This window comes from Camarhynchus parvulus, chromosome 15, assembly GCF_901933205.1.
Source record: "Camarhynchus parvulus chromosome 15, STF_HiC, whole genome shotgun sequence".
Classification (NCBI taxonomy): Eukaryota; Metazoa; Chordata; class Aves; order Passeriformes; family Thraupidae; genus Camarhynchus; species Camarhynchus parvulus.
In genome coordinates this window covers 12,112,039-12,127,296 of record NC_044585.1, presented here as the reverse complement: position 1 = coordinate 12,127,296, position 15,258 = coordinate 12,112,039, and the positions used below count along the sequence as shown (strand labels likewise).

At 55.6% G+C, this 15,258-nt stretch overlaps 1 protein-coding gene across 16 annotated transcripts in view; it reads left to right on the top strand.

Moving 5' to 3' along the window:
• Positions 1 to 15,258, top strand: part of NCOR2 (nuclear receptor corepressor 2) — a 226,709-nt gene that overhangs the window by 172,511 nt on the left and 38,940 nt on the right. For all 16 annotated transcript variants that reach the window (XM_030959051.1, XM_030959056.1, XM_030959054.1 and 13 more), the window contains exons 17-19: positions 1,165 to 1,227; positions 10,248 to 10,390; positions 14,610 to 14,757. In XM_030959051.1, the coding sequence (XP_030814911.1) occupies positions 1,165 to 1,227; positions 10,248 to 10,390; positions 14,610 to 14,757 (354 nt within the window). The remainder of the gene's footprint in view (positions 1 to 1,164; positions 1,228 to 10,247; positions 10,391 to 14,609; positions 14,758 to 15,258) is intronic.

Genomic DNA, 15,258 nt, shown 5'->3' with positions numbered 1-15,258 from the left:
AGCAGTGAGGTATCAATTTCCCTCCCTCTTGGCTGGTGTCCCAGGGGCAGCACGGTTCTGGGGGAGGCAGTGACCTGTGCTGTCTTCCGGGAGGTGACACCTGCAGTCGTGCTCAGCCAGCTCTGAAGGAGATTCTTCTGCCCACTGCTGTGGGCATTGCAACTCACGCTGTCCTCCCACAGGGTCTCAGCTTCTTGTAGAGCTTCTTCGAAGATCCTTCTTTCTCTCCTTGCCTGTATTCTTTATCCTGAACCTATCAGCCTGTTTTCCATTTTGAAAGGACACTGTCAAAACATCTCTCATCACTGTTGAAATAATGCTTTGCCTGTTGTTTAGAGTAATAACCCCTTGGCAGCCTGAGCCGGAAATCTGTTTCCTTACCGAGTTGTTTTTTGTCTCTGACTCACACCCCAGTTTGTTATTGTAGGGTTTGCTCTGTGCCAGGCTGCCAGCAGGACTGGTGCATAGTGAAGGCTTTATACAGGACCTTGGTGTCCCCAGCACCTGCTTGGATTTGGGGAGAGATGCTGACACCCCTGTCAGCCTCCTGACTGGAGCAACATGTCCCCTTCAATGGGCACTGCTCCAGATAGGCCCCCACTGTTGCTGGAAGTGGCTCGGAGGTGCTGTCCAAGAGCCCAGGGGTGGCACAGAGGGAGCCCGTGGTCACACACCAACACCCTTGTGCTGTCAGTGGCCAGCCCTGACAGATGCAGTCGGCCAAAGTCACCACTGAGGTGACGCCGTTTCTCCGTCTCTGACGGTCCCACCCTGCGTCTGCCTCCTCCAAAGCACACAGCCCCAGCCAGCTCCATCATAGGTACCTGTTGTTGGGCCAGGGTGCGTGCCACCATCAGCAGGAAATCTGCTGCCTCTCTCAAGCCATCTGGCTTTGCTTCCAGGCCCATGGTGGAGGTTTTGCATCATTGAGGTGCATCTCAAGGGGATGTTGTGCATGGGGTACTGTGGTGTGGAAAAGCCTCACAAGCTGGCACCGTGACAGCCTTTCTTGTGGGAGCACTTCTGCACTGCTTGGGGTTTTGTCATGCCTCCAGGGGACAGGGCATGGGACAGGGTTTGGGTGTTGGGACACCTCCTCTGAGCTCACTGGGCTTGCTGGCTCCTGCTCACAGCTGACTGCTCTCTTTCCTTTTTCCTTCCCAGCTTCCCTGGAAATGAATGAAAGCTCTCGCTGGACCGAAGAGGAGATGGAGACGGCTAAAAAAGGTGAGACATTCATTTTCTTTCTTTTGTCGGCTGCGCTGGAGCTAATCCAGCAACTGGGGATGGAAAGAATCTGACTGCTGGCTTTGGTGCAGTGTGTTGGATCCTGAGCTGTGGGGCCGGATCCTGCCTGTCCTGCTGTTGGTTTGATTGGTTCCCAGTGCACCTCAGGGAGGGTGTGGGGAAGGCAGGGAATGGTGCAAGGAGTGTGCTCAGCTTCTCCAGCCCCAGGAGCTGTGCCAGCACCAGGGATGCCTGGGCTGTGGCTGGAGCCATGTGCCCCCCGAGGCAGGAGCTGGCTGTAGGAAATGGGGAAGGCGCGTTGTCTGTTGCAGTGTTGGAGCTGCTGGTGCCTGTAGCGTGGGGTGTAGTTTCATCCCACTCTTTGGAGCTTTATGGCCTCGGTGTGATCTGTTCAAGGCCCACAGAAAGTGTCTGCCTGTGTTCACAGCTCTGGGATTCAGGGAGAGGACTGTGAACCCCAGCACTGCACAGGCACATGTTGGGGAGCTCTCAAGAGCCAGGGCAGCGTGCGGTGACTTTACATCCTGGAGCTGATTCAGAGCCTTTGCTGAGACCGTTTTTAAAAAGTGCTGAGTGTAGCACAGCCCTTCTTGCCACTTCCCCTCCTCGTGCCGCTCCTGCGCCAGCCCTTTCACTGCTTTAATTTTTTGCCAAAGTCACGTCCTGTTGATGGGCTGTCGAGCTCGCGTCCCCAGCCCGTGCATCCCGCTTGCGTTGCTGCCGGCTCTCCTGGCCCGGAGAGGATTGTAAATGGGAAATTAAAATGGAAATGAGTGCTGTTCAGGGATGGCAAAGGCAAATAGGCGTGTTAGCAGGTTCGGCTCAGCTTGGAGAATGCACCTGCTGCTGGGATGGTGATTGCATGTTCTGGAGCGCCGGCTGCCCAGGTGCCGGTGGGAGCTGTGGACTTAGATTACTTTGCCTGTGAATATCCCAAAGTGTTTGGCTCGCTCGCCTTTAAGCTGTTCCAACCCTCTTTTACAACCCAGTGCCAATCCTGTGCATTGCTGAACGGGGCTCTCTATAGTCACAAAACTTAATAGATAGACTTTAATCAAGGAAACTGGCCTGGGGCCAGGTAATGGGGTGAGCAGATGCTGGCAGGGGAGGGTCGTTGGAGGGATATTTTCCGAGCACTGCTTTATTTTGGAGATCAGCATCTGGTTGTTAAAAAGTGCCTCTTTGTTTTATGCTGGATGGTGGAGGTGCACTTAAGGAGTCTCAGCACCAGCTGCCAAAGCCTGTGTGAAGGAAGGATGAAGCGTGGGAGCATGCAGCACTATTCCAGCCCAGGGGCCAGGAGGAGGCAGGGAGATTTGCTGGTGTAAAGCCCAGTGGCTGATTGTTTCTCCCTTCATTACAACCTGGGAAACTGAGATTGCAACACCAGACTTCTACAGAAAAGCCAAATTCCCCTCTGCCAGGAAGCAGCCGCTTTAATGCTTCGAACTGGCTGTGTCTGGCATTTCCAGGGACCTGCGTGCTGGGGGTTTCCAACTCACAGCAACTGAAACTCCGGAGGTAACCTCAGAGGCTGGAGGAGGCGGTGGCAGAGCTGCTGCCAGCACGGCTGGGCAGGGGCAGAGCGGGTGGTGACCTGCTCAGGCTGGGCTCAGAGACAAGCACAGTCCTCCTCACCATAAGGACTCAGCCACCCAAGGCACCCTCCTCCATACTGGTACCAGTAAGAGCCCATAGCTGGCTGGTTTAGGGAGTTCAGCAAGATGTGAGTCCCAGGAAAGGTCAGCCCTACCACCCTGGCACTCAAATCTTGCTGTCCCCTCATCTTCTTGAGGGGACAGTTCGTGATCTCTGCTCCTAGCGCTTGCCAACCAGGAGATCAGCCCAGCCCTGCTGTCCATGCCTGGGTTTCATGTGTGGGGCATGAAACTCCATGTCATTTGTGTTCAGGGAGGTGAGAGAAAACAGCCCTGGGACAGAGAGGCAGCAGAGCTGCTGCTCTCCTCCACAGTCACAGAGCTGCACAGGGAGTTTCCAATCAGGAGAAGGCAGGATTGTGTCTGCCAGGGGAGACAGTGAAGGGGAGTACCGTGTTACTAAACTTAAATAGGGGAACAAAAACCCAGCAAGAGGAAAGTTCTTGCTTAATGACACTTTCATTCTGCAATAAACTTCGATTCAGTAGTCTGTCAAAATGTGCAGAGATTGGGATAACGGTGGGGGAATGTGTTTTTCTGATATTGTCTCCTTGCGCCATTGCTGTGATCCCTAAAGCAGGAGGTTTTGATTTACCTGGAGCTGCTCGAGGATTTCCCCCTTCCCTTCCCAGGCCGGGAAGCGGCAGCACCCACGGCTTTGCTGCCGGGCAGGGTGCAGAGGCATTCAGCAGCAGGATGGGGCTGCTCCTTAAAAGGCAATGCTGAGGCAGTTCCTGCCTTTGGGGGACCTGCTGGATGAGCCCACGCAGGCAGGAGTTCAGGGTGGGCTGGAAAGGGCTCTGAGCAGTGGCTGAGCACCAGCCTCAGCAGTGGGTGAGTTTATTGTCCCCCCAGCCCCTCCACTGAGTGTCAGCACTGGTGCCAGAGGTTCAGGGCAGCCGCAGCCGCCCTGGAGCTGAACTCGATGAACCGGGAGCTTTCCACATGACCTTTGTTAGTCTTTAAAGTCTGGTACCTGTTCTCGCCCGGCTCGGGGTTTTCCCGTGGCGTCTAACAAGTGGTTTTGTTCTTTGAAAAGAGGCGGGTGCAAGTGGCAGGCTCTTGCTCTGGTGCTCCCGTGCCCTGCCCAGGCTCCGTGCTCCTTGTCCTCAGGGCACAGCCAACCTGGGGCTCTTTAGGCCTTTTCCCACACTGAGGACACGGAGAGGCCACGGGATGGAGTCAGGTGATGAGGCAGGGGAGGGTTGGGCACGATTGTAAAATACAGATGACAGAGAGTTAAATAACCCATGAAAACTCCTATCTAGTTCCTTTTGGGTAGATATAAAATATTCCCTTGGATACCAAAGGCACTCTTTTGAACGCTTATTTTCAGTGCTGCTAGTAATTCATCTGAGTTTTGGACTGACCTGAACCATTTTTACCCCAGTCCCATTCTGTTTACAAAACTAAAATAAAGTCAGGCACCTTGCATCACCTTTGAAATGCAGGAGCTGGCTGGGTGATGCTGGTGAGCTGGCAGCTCCACACCTTCCTCCTTTTGTCTCCCCTGTGCTCATGTTGGAACCTTCCCTTCTCCCATCAGAGGTATTTACAACTGTAAAAACCTGCTGATAGTAGTAAAAGTGGGCTGGAGAAACTGGTTTGCAGCCCATGCCCGTTACTGCACGTTGTCCTTCTGGTGGCCTTGGGGTGAGATGTGCCTTGGGGTCTCCCACTCAGGTGTCCTGTATCCAGGCAGGGTGCAAGGGCAGCCCAGAGCAAGGAGAGCCCAGCCTGGCCATCCCAGTGTCCACAGCCAGAGTGCCATGGGTGCCTGGTGTTTGTGATAAACTTTGTACAAAGCAACATGGTAACAATTATTTGGATGGGGCAGATTGGGTGCCAGGAGGGCACAACTGTGTCCAAGGCTTAAATCAGCCACATTTGCCCTGAGTGAGGCTGTGGCTGACTGCAGTCCCATCCCTGCCATCCCAGGCTGGTGCTTGGCTGCCTTTCAGCCAAGGTGTCACCCCCAGGACCGTGCCTGTGCCCACCGTGCCCCCCAGAGCTGCACTTTCTGCCACCATTGGTTGAATGTTTCCCAAGTGTGTAGGAGCAAACTGCGAGGATTTGCTTAGTGAGTGTCAGTGAATGGAATACAAAAGGCCTGTCAGGAGGAACTGCTGGGTAATTACTATAATTTGCTGCCTACATTTTAATTTTGAGTATTATTTTTTCAACAATAAGGGAGCGGGAATAGTATCTGAACCAGGTGAAAGAAGAGAGCTGGGCCTGCCAGCCGTGGCTGCTCCGTGTGTACTCACTGCCGTGCTGGACCAGAGGAGATGGCACATCTCCAGGAGTGGGCATCCTGAGGGGGTCTTCCTGTCCCCTTGGGTCAAAGGATAGGACACAGCAAAAAAGAAATGCTGTGGCAGGAGTAGTAAAACCAGGCAGGTCTGTGATCAGGGCACAGGGCTCAAGGTTTTGCAGCAGGTGGATGCAGTGATACAGGAATTATCCATTTCAAATGGGAGATCTGGGAGCTGAGGGTCCCCAGCCAGGGCCAGCAGAGAGGGGAAGTTGCACCAGAGCTGAGCTGGTACAAGATCCCAAACTCCTTGCTGGTCAGGTACCCATACCTTGTTTGGTGACACTGCCTTCCTGCAGAGAAGTGGCATGATGGGTGTGGAAGCTGCTGGGAAGTTCAGCTGCAAGCTCCATTGTAGGACACATCAGAGGCGTGCTTGTGTCCAGCCACCAAATGAGAGGTCCACAGGGAGCACAGCAGGCAGGTGCCAGCATCACCTGAAGGAAGGAAGGGCATCACCCACCACGGTGGCAAGAGCACACCGAGCCAGCTGCCTGTGCCGTGGTCCCTCCAGCAGCGCCCCAGTGCCTGGGGGATGTGGGCTCACCCCCACACACCATCCCCACTGCTTGGCACAGCATCAGCAGCCTGGCGTGCACCTGGCTCTGCCACCCACTGATCCATGGCCCAGGAGAAGTTACTCACCTTCTCTGAGCCTCTGCAAAGCACCCCGGGGTTAGTGCGGGGAAGCGATGCAGAGCAGGCTTTCGGGATGCCTTGGGTGGTGTCGCTGACTCTGTAGGGCTGCTCTTTCTCCAGAACAGGATTGCGGCACATTTTGGCGGTGCCGTAGCCAGAGTTCGCTCCCAAGAGGGTGTGTGGGCGCAGGAGGTACTGGAGGATCACACCAGGTACCGTCAGGCGTAGGGAATGATATCACTTAGTTTTTCCCCTATAACCTTGCTCTGCTAATCCATGCGAGCTCCCATTAAGGGACCCTTTTACGGGCTCTCCCCGCCCTCACCAAGCCCAGGGTGGAGCTGGGCAGCCGTGCCAGAGCGCCTTGGAATGTCTCTAGTAAAAACCCCGAGCTGCAGAGAGCCGAGGTGGGGGTGCGAGCCGACATTCCCCGCCGCGCTGCCCCTCCGGGTTTCTTCTCCGTTCCCCGAGATGCCGAGCACGGTACCCCGTTCTCCGAGCTCCTCTTCCTTCCAGCCTCCACTTGCTGTACGGGAGCAGAGGCCCCGGTGTGCCCATGGCGACCCCGGTGCCAAAGCTCTCCCCATCCATCCCTGCTGTGCCAGGGCAGCGGCTGCGGGGCCGCGGTGTCCCGAGGTGTCCCGAGGCGCCACGGCACCCCGTCGGTGCGGCACTGGGCTCGCCGGCGCGCACGTCCCCAAAGAAAAGCGCCTTTGATTCACTTGAGAGCGGAGAAAACTATTAGCCAAGCTTTGTTTTCCTGGATCCCTCCCCCTGCCGCTGACATTCAGCCGAGAGCGAGGGAGACAGAAAGTGAGCGAGGGAGGGCGGGAGCGGGTGCCAAGCGCCGCACCCCTTGTCAGCTTGGGTCAGCGCCACGTTCGTTATTAATGCTCTGTCTAGAGGTCACATTCAGATGCAACGAGCCCCGGGTCAGCCAGAGGAACAGATTAGAGCTTGCTCGCTGCTCCGCCACATACCGACGGCACCGGCTCCCCGTCCCCGGGCTGGCAGGAGCGGAGCTGCCGCGCTCCCGCCCCTTCGCTTTTCTCCTGCCTTTTTTTTTTTTTTTAATTATTATTATTTCTTGGCAACGTCGGGCATCTCCTGAAACTGCACAGTCTCCCTATAGCCCCGAGCTGCTGAGCAAGGAGATGAGGTAGGGGAGAAAATACTGGCGGCGCTTCCATCCACCTTAACAACTGCGGCTGCAGCCGGCTGGAACGCTCCGGCGGGCGAGCGGAGGAGAGCGGAGAACGCTGTTCGCTCCGAAGGCAAGAGCGCTGGGGCCGGAGCATGTGTTCCCACCAACTTCTGCCATCGGGGTCAGGAGTCTGCCGCCTGTGACCTGGTTTCCAGCCTCGGTGCCCGTTTGCTCGCCGCTCCCGGCCGCCCATGGCTCTGAAATCCTCTCGCCCCCAGGATTTAAGGAACCGGCTTTGCTTTCTTCTCCGTCTCCGGCTGCTGCGAGGGAGCGAAAGCGAAATGCGTGGGGAGGGTGTGAGCGGAGCACTCGCAGCGTTTTGCCGCGGGCTGCCGTGCCCGGGGGGGCTTTGAAGAAGTGCCCTGAGAGCCGTGTCCTTCCCAGCCCACCCGCTGCACACTCCGGGTGTGCTCCCTGCCCGCCGGAGCACGTAAGTCGGGTGTTGGGGTCCGAAGGATGGGGTTAACCTCGAGGTTGTGTGTGGCTGCGTGCCTGCGGCAGAGCCTGCGTCCGGAGCCCCCGCCCCGAGCCGAGGAGCTCAGCCTTCCTGAGGATCTGATAACTCGGTTAGTCATAGTTTCAGTTGCGATGTGGAACCGAGGGCTGGTGCTGCCGTGCCGGGCTGGAGCGCCGGGGAGCGCGGGGCAGGGGGAGCAGGCTCTGGGGGTGGCTCTGCTGGAGCAGCTCATGGAGATGCGGTGCCTGGCGAGCCCGGAGCTTACCGGGGCTGTCTCGGCTGGTCCCTCCCGAGTGTGCAGATAACTACAGTGTGGGAAGCAGGTGTTGCTGTTTTGCTGTGGTTTCATGTAGAAGAAGAGTGGCGGAGCTCCCTGCTGGTCCCACGGGCAGGGGCTGCAGGCAGCCTCCTCCTCCTCCTCTTCCCAAGCAGTGGCCACCTGCCCTGCTGCAGGCTCCTTCAGCAGTGTCCTGGTGAGCAGGGGCACAGCCTGGGCAGGAGGAAGGACAGCTGGCATTGCCTGTGGCCGGTAAAGGTCACACCACGCTGGGACCACTCACGCTGACATCCATCACCTCCCAGCCACGAGCTCTGCCATGCCAGCTCCTGCCTTCTGGCATCTTTCCTGCCAAAGCACCCCTGCTCACGGCACATCCCCACCGCTGCCAGTGTCTTCGTTTCAGCTTTGCCCGGGGCACACAATCAGCCTTGGCCCGGCTGTCACACTTGGTGCTGGGCCACCAGTGTGCTGATGAGCAGAGGGACAGAGCTGCTTGTTTGCTTTGGAAGGCAGCAGCGGGTTGTGTCAGAGGGGATGGGTTGTGACACTGGGGACTATCCTGTTTTCCCCTGCGGCATTCAGCAACGGCAGGGGGAGGACTCTTGCCCCACTCGTTGCCTCAGGATTGGTGGCCGGATGTGATTTTTTTTTTTAATCTTTTTTTTGAAGAAGTCCCAGCCCGTCAGCGGGGTGACAGAGGTCGTGGGTTTGGCTGAGCGAGGCTGGGAGTTGCAGAGTTAAAGCTCAAACTTGTTTCTTGGCTTGCCAGGGCCTTTCTGGTGCTCAGTGCATGTGATGCCTCGTACATGCAATTTGATAAGCCTGGTGCTGGGACGGGCAGGATACAGGCACCAGCTGGGTGTTAACTCCTGCTGTGCTGGGTGCTGCTGGTTTTCTCCAGGACCTGGGAAGCAGAGAGGGGGGATTTAAATCTCTCTGGGGGCACTTCTGTCATCTATTCAATGCAGCCATGCCCTCAGCCCCCATGCTGTGCCCTGCCCTTGCATGGGCTCACAGAGCAGATCCTGGGGTGCTCCTTTGGGTCTGGTTTTGTGCGGCTGTGCTGAGATCAGCCATCCCCTGGGGTTTGTTGTTGAAGCAGAGGTTGGGCTGCCACTTTAGGGCCAGGCTGCCACATGGCAGCAGCTTGGCAGGGGGCTGGCAGCAGGGCTGGGGCACAGCTGCAATGTTCCCAGGCATGAACAGAGCCATGCCAGGAGCCCCAGTGTGGGACTCCCCATGGTCCCAAGCCCTGTGGTGTCAGAGCAGCCAGGGAGGGGCTTGGATGTGGAGCCAGTGGTCAGTGCCCACTCCCAGCCACACAGGGCTCTGTGGGTGGTGGCCTTTGGGCAGAAAGTCCCACAGCAAAGGACAAAGATGTTCTTAGCAGGTTCATTCTGTGCTGGCTTTCATCTTGAAGTTACCTTTCTGTGGCAGTATAGTAACTCTGGACTTACAGACTCTGCATCCTGTGCCCTCACAAGGTGCAGGGAAGGGGTAAGGAGCTGTTGACATGGTAGTGGCATCACATGGGCAGTCAGGAGCAAGCCAGGCTGGCAGTGTCCCACTGGCTGGTGGCAGCTCGAGCCCCACAAGACAGCACATGAAGGACCAGCCACACAGCAGGAATAACTGCAGGCAGTGAGAAAGAAAAGTCCAGAAAGTCTGGATGGTTCTTTCACAGGTCACCTCCAGGAACCTGGGGTGCCACTGCACCCATCCCTGGGCTGTGGTTGTAACTCCTGCCTCCATCTGCAGAACCAGGGGTGCCCAGATACCCCTGCAGAGATGGCAAGGACATGGGGTGCTGACTGTCCCCTTCCTCCTCCTCATCCTCCTCCACCCTGCTGGGTTTGCCCCACGTTCGGGTGGCACCATCTGGCCAGGATTGCCAGCCCTTGGTGTGATGCCTGACCTGGGAAGCTGCTTTTGCTCATGAGCCTGTGATCAGCACTAATCCCCTGGCACACCTCTTCCCAGCCAGGGACATCAGCCGGGCTTCCCTGCCAGCATGCTGCCACTCACCTGCCCAGCTTCCCTCCCCTTCCCTAGCAGGGCTGTGTGCCTCGGGGTGGGAAGAGCCTTTGCTTCGTGTTCAGGGCTGAGAGCAGCTGTCCCAAGTTCTCCTGGGCGTGCCAACACCTGCTGCAGCCATCCCAAGGGACAGGGAGCTCTGCTCAGCCTCGTGACTGCTGAGACGCGGCTGTGGGACGTGTTTTATTCCAGAGACAGTCAGCACAGCGCCTTTTTCCCCTTTGGAAAGAAAAACAGGCTCTCATAGGTCATCCCCTGCTCTAGAAGCCATTCAGACAGGTGCTGGTGAGCATATTGTTCCTGTGGAGTTTGGCCTGCACGGAGGAGGTTTCCCGTCCTGTGTGGATAATGGTGGCCTTGTGTGAGTGCATCTGGTGTCAAACCTTTCTCCTCTGTGCCTCCTCCACCCGCAGGTCTCCTTGAGCATGGGCGGAACTGGTCGGCCATTGCCAGGATGGTGGGCTCCAAGACCGTGTCGCAGTGCAAAAACTTCTACTTCAACTACAAGAAGAGGCAGAACTTGGACGAGATCCTACAGCAGCACAAACTGAAAATGGTGAGAGCCCTGTCCCAGCCCACATTGGGCACTGGGGATATTTCCTAGCAAGGGCTTGGATGCTTCCTGCAGCCAAGGGGGGCCTTCGTCGCGTTGGGTGAAAGCTCTGGGGACTGTGGAGTGGCACGGGAAAGGGTTGTCCACCCGTCTGTCCCCCCTGGGAGGTCTGGATGAGGCAGGGCTGCTGCCTGGGTGTCTGGAGCGTGGCTGGTACGTGGGGAGATAAGGAGCAGGGCTGTGTTGGCCAGGATACAAGTTCTGATGGCTGTGCAAATACTTTGTTTCTGGTGAGATTGTGCTGTTCCGCCCTGGTGAGTAGAGAGCCCGGCTGGGCCACACGGGTCTGTACCTTGCAGGTTCTGCAGTTACCTGCACTAAACTGCTTTGGTTTGCCCCAAAGGAAATCAAAGATTTAGGACAATGTGAGGAAAGCCTGGCTCTGAAAGAGGTTTTCTTCAGCACTGCAAGTAGATGTGCACGCCTCTCCGTGCCTCAGGTTTCCCTTCAGATGGGGCTAATGCTGCTTCTTTCCTGGCATGTGGTGCAGGGTGTGAATGTAGTGGGGCTTGTTTGGTGTTCTGGAGATAGCTTGGACTGCTAAGAGACACTAAAGATTATAATTACTTCATTTGTAGAGTATCCTGGGGTTCCCAGTTTCTGGCTAATAGAATTCACATGGCTAAACCCCCAAGGGGTGCTTTGAAAATGCAAAGGACAATGTTCAATGCAGGAATCTTTCCAAGCAAGCTATTACAGCAAGAGTAAAAAGAAAGACAGGAAAACATTCAATGACTCACCCAGGAATTTAATATCCTAGTCAGTCTATAGGAATGAGAGAAAGAGAAGACATCGGCGATTCTTTTTTATTAATTCTCTATGCACAGAGACACTCCTGTGTTCCCATGTTTCACTGAATTGTTTTTAGAAACAAAGCAAACAAACTATATAAAAGACCCCCAGACCCATATAAAGGCTGGAATGAAATATTCTGTGAAATGTACATCAAGCCCTCTGAATGTAAAAAGTTACATTAGAAAGATATCATTGTTCATTACTGGGGAGAATCTGAAATAAGATCATACGGCTTTGCTGGCAGTGGAGCCGGTGTGTATTAATTTACTCTGCTCCCTAATGTTGCAGAAATTATATCATGGAAGTGTTTTTCTGCAGAACCACATTTTTCCCTGCATCCGTCCCTCCAAGGCAGCCGCTAGACTTCTCCAGTCTAATTGCTCACTCTCACTTGCAGTTTGTATCAGCATCATCATTTTATTTTTCGAGCATTGGAGGCTGTGGGATTCGGTCGTGGAGAAGAACAATGAACATTCAGCTGTTATTTATTGTACTCTATTGTTTTGTGGCAACAGCAGATGCCAGAAAGCTGAATAAAATAAAAGAACAACTGAGATTAAATTGCCATGAACCTTCCTTCCTGACTCCTAAATATAATCTCAAGCAAACCGAGCCTCCAAATCTCATCCTATAGCCAGTATCAGCCATGACCTCTGTGGAGGAAGCACGTGTGAAGCAGCCTGGCATCACTTAGTTTTGCCATGACATCCACAGATTATTCCCTGACCTCACCAGCACCAGCTATTGCTGATGATGTGCAGGGAAATGCAGTGGCTCTGCTTTTCCTCTCACACTAAATGAGGGTAAACTTAATTAGCAGATCTCATTCATTTCCCAAATGGGGCTCGTTAATATTGTAGCCTCCTCTTCCAGGTAGGTGTGAGAGCAGGATTCTGCAGTGTGCAGGTGGCTCTGAGGAGCTGTGTGACCAGTGTGGGGTGGGAAACAGACACAGAACCAGCCAGCTGCACCCTGGGACAGGCAGCCTGTTACTGCTGGGGCAGGGTCAGGCCACCTTGAGGCTTCACTTTATCTGCCCTGCTGTGTGTTTTGGCTTGGTTTCACTGCTGCGCCGCTCAGATGTGTCCCAGGCATCAGCGTCACTTAGCCTTGACCTTCAGCACACTGCACTCGCTAATCTTGGCATTTAAGGAAAGCAGGGCATCGGCAGACACGCTGTCCTCAGAGCTGCTCCTTCTGCTAGTGGCTGGAGATAGGCTCTGTCTTCACTGGGAGCAGCCTGTGGTGTGACTGTCACTTTGGTCTGCTGGGCTTGTCTGGGCTTGTGCAGGAAAGAGAGGATAACTTGTGCCAGTTACCCCCGGGGCTGGGGCTGGTCCTGCTTGGAGACCAAGTCCTGTGGACCTCCTCTGAGCAACATTCCTTTAATTCCTTGCTTTTTTGGATGATGCTGGCTTTGCACAGCAAAAATCCTTCAGGAGTGTGGTCTGGTGGCCTCTGATTCTGGGAATGAGTGTGTCTGGCTTGCCTTGGTCCTGCTGTTGGGACAGGCTCAGCCTGATGGGAGGTTCCCATCAGGGTGGTTCCTGTTGGTAGCAGGGTTTGGGTTGCTGCTGCCACATCAGGTGTGGGGTGTGCAGGGAGAGGCCAAATTTGTCAGGAAGGCCCAGAAGGACATAGTGGAGGAGGAGGCATGAAGTGACCCCTCGTGCAGGGTTCTGTGTCCTTGCTGTGCTCAGGGTCTATCCTCAGTGGTTTTGGCGAGTCAGAATGCTCGAGTAGCACCAAGTCCTGGACGCTCCTCAAGAAGTACCTGGTGGAAGGTAGAGAGGAGCAAGACTGCACAAGGAGTCTGGAGCTGTAGGCGTGATAAGAGGCAAAGTGGTGGCCTTGAACACGTCTCTAGATGCAGGCAGGATCTGCTGCCTGTATTTCACTTAATTTCCCCTAAATACCAGCAGTGGGGTTTGCCAGGAGAGAGACCCACGGTGGCCCTGGGGCCGCTCACTGCTCTGCTCTGCTCTGCCAGCAGCTGCCAGCCCCGGGCTGTGGCCAAGTAGGGTGCTGAGGCAGAGGCTGGTTCCCAGCTAATTCCCCGTGAGGAGCCCGCTCCTGCCCGTGGCTGAGTCACGGACCCGTGAGTAAGAGGCAGAGAAGTCTTTGCCATAGTAACGTCGGCGCTTTGTCACCGCCTCAGCGTGATGGGGAACTGCTGCTTCACACAGGAACGTGCGGGGCTGAATCGCTGCCGGGGCAGCACCAGGACACCACCGGCAGGGCTGGGCTGGAGAAAGGGAACCACAGAGCCTGGTGTTCCTCCCTCTGCCTCTGTGCCTGCACAGAGCCGCTTCTCAAGTGCCTCTTTTCCCTCTCTCCTGCCCAGTCTGATAAAAATAGATTTTGAGCAAGCAGCGTTTCCAAGCAAAAAGCAGTTGTATTTGTTTGTTTTATCTGGAAGTTTTCTAAAGGATTGAAAAGTTGGGGGTGGGGGAAGGGGGGGGACCAGCTCTTCCCAGCACAGAGATCCAGCAGCAAAGTTAACGTTTCCACCATGGCTTTATCTTTTCATCCATGTAAATAAACGTCCTACACACGTCACTCATGTGGGGTTTGCAGGGAGAGCCGGAGATGATGAGCCTGTTCCTACTGGTAATATTTACTCAAGCAACAAGAGCAGGAAACAATAGCAAAGCCGAGACTTTTCCTTTAGGTCTGCAGGAGGGAGCAGCTGTCCACACCCTCGTGGCTGTGGCACATGTTCCAGCCAGGGAGGTTGGGGCTGTCTCAGGGCAAGCCAGGACACCAGGCAGTCACCTTTGGGATGCCGTGCTGCTCTGAGCTTGCCCACTGTCCACCGGTGACAGCTGCCCTGGCATGGGAGTCAAAGTTCTTTGGCAGCACCTGCCAAAGGGGTCATGAAAGCAGGTGCATGAAAATGTTGGCTGGGCTGTATCTGAGGCATCAGCTCTGTTATCTGCAGATAAGCGTCAAGTCTCAGCCACGCATGTTTGTGTAGCTGGAGGTAGAGCCTGGAAATGCGCAGGACCAAACGTGTCACGCGTGTATCATGAGCAGACATGTGACCCCCCAGGCTCTTGCCAGCCGTGCACTGGTGACCTGCAGGGGACATGCTTGTCCCTTGTCCATGTGTCTGTGCCATTCTTCCCCTGATTACTGAAGCTGGAGCTGGCCATTGCAGAGCAGTGAGAAATTTTTGGCCAGGTGACACCACACTGACGGGCTTTCAACAGGTGAGTGTGGTCCCAAAGCCTGGTGCTCAGAGGGTTTACCCAGGACAGGGGGTCGCTGGCAGTGTCCCTCTTGACCCTTTAGGCAGGACCAGTGCTCTCTGCTGCCCCATAACTCCCCATAGGCTTTGCCTCTCACCGTTCTTGCTCTTCTTCAGGAGAAAGAAAGGAACGCCAAGAGGAAGAAGAAAAAAGGCGCCGCTGTTCAGAACGAAGAAGCCGCCTTCCCTCCCGCAGCTGAGGACGAGGAGATGGAGGTGTCAGGGACGAGTGGCAACGAGGAGGAGATGGCAGAGGAGGCAGAAGGTGAGGCAGGTGGGGGCTGTGGCAGGGAATGGGCTCAGCTCCTCTGGCTTTGCTGCCCGGTCGCAGCAGAGGCACCGCGCACGGCCTCTCTGGGGCTGCACATGTCAGCGCTCACAAGGGGTCTGTCACCCCAAAGTCACACCAAGGTGATGGTGTCTCACAGCACTCGTGGCGTTTTGGATGCCTCTGGATTTCACGCTTGCAAGGAGTGCCCTGGATCACTGCCCTCCTCCCGTGTCTGTCTGGACAGATGGCTATTTTGGGAGCCCTTTGGTTTCTGATTCCCATCAGTGCGCTTTCCAAGAGCACACAGTCTCCCAGGACCTCCTGTAAATCACATTTTGTAGTGTTTGCTCCAAAGGAGGGTCCCTGCATGCTCTTAGCCACCACTGTGAGCTCTCGTGGAGCTTATCATGGGCTCAAGGAGAGATAACCCACCAAGGTCTGTCCCCATCTCATCAGGGCGCTGCTGCTTTGCTGGGCAGTGGAGCTCCCGGAGGC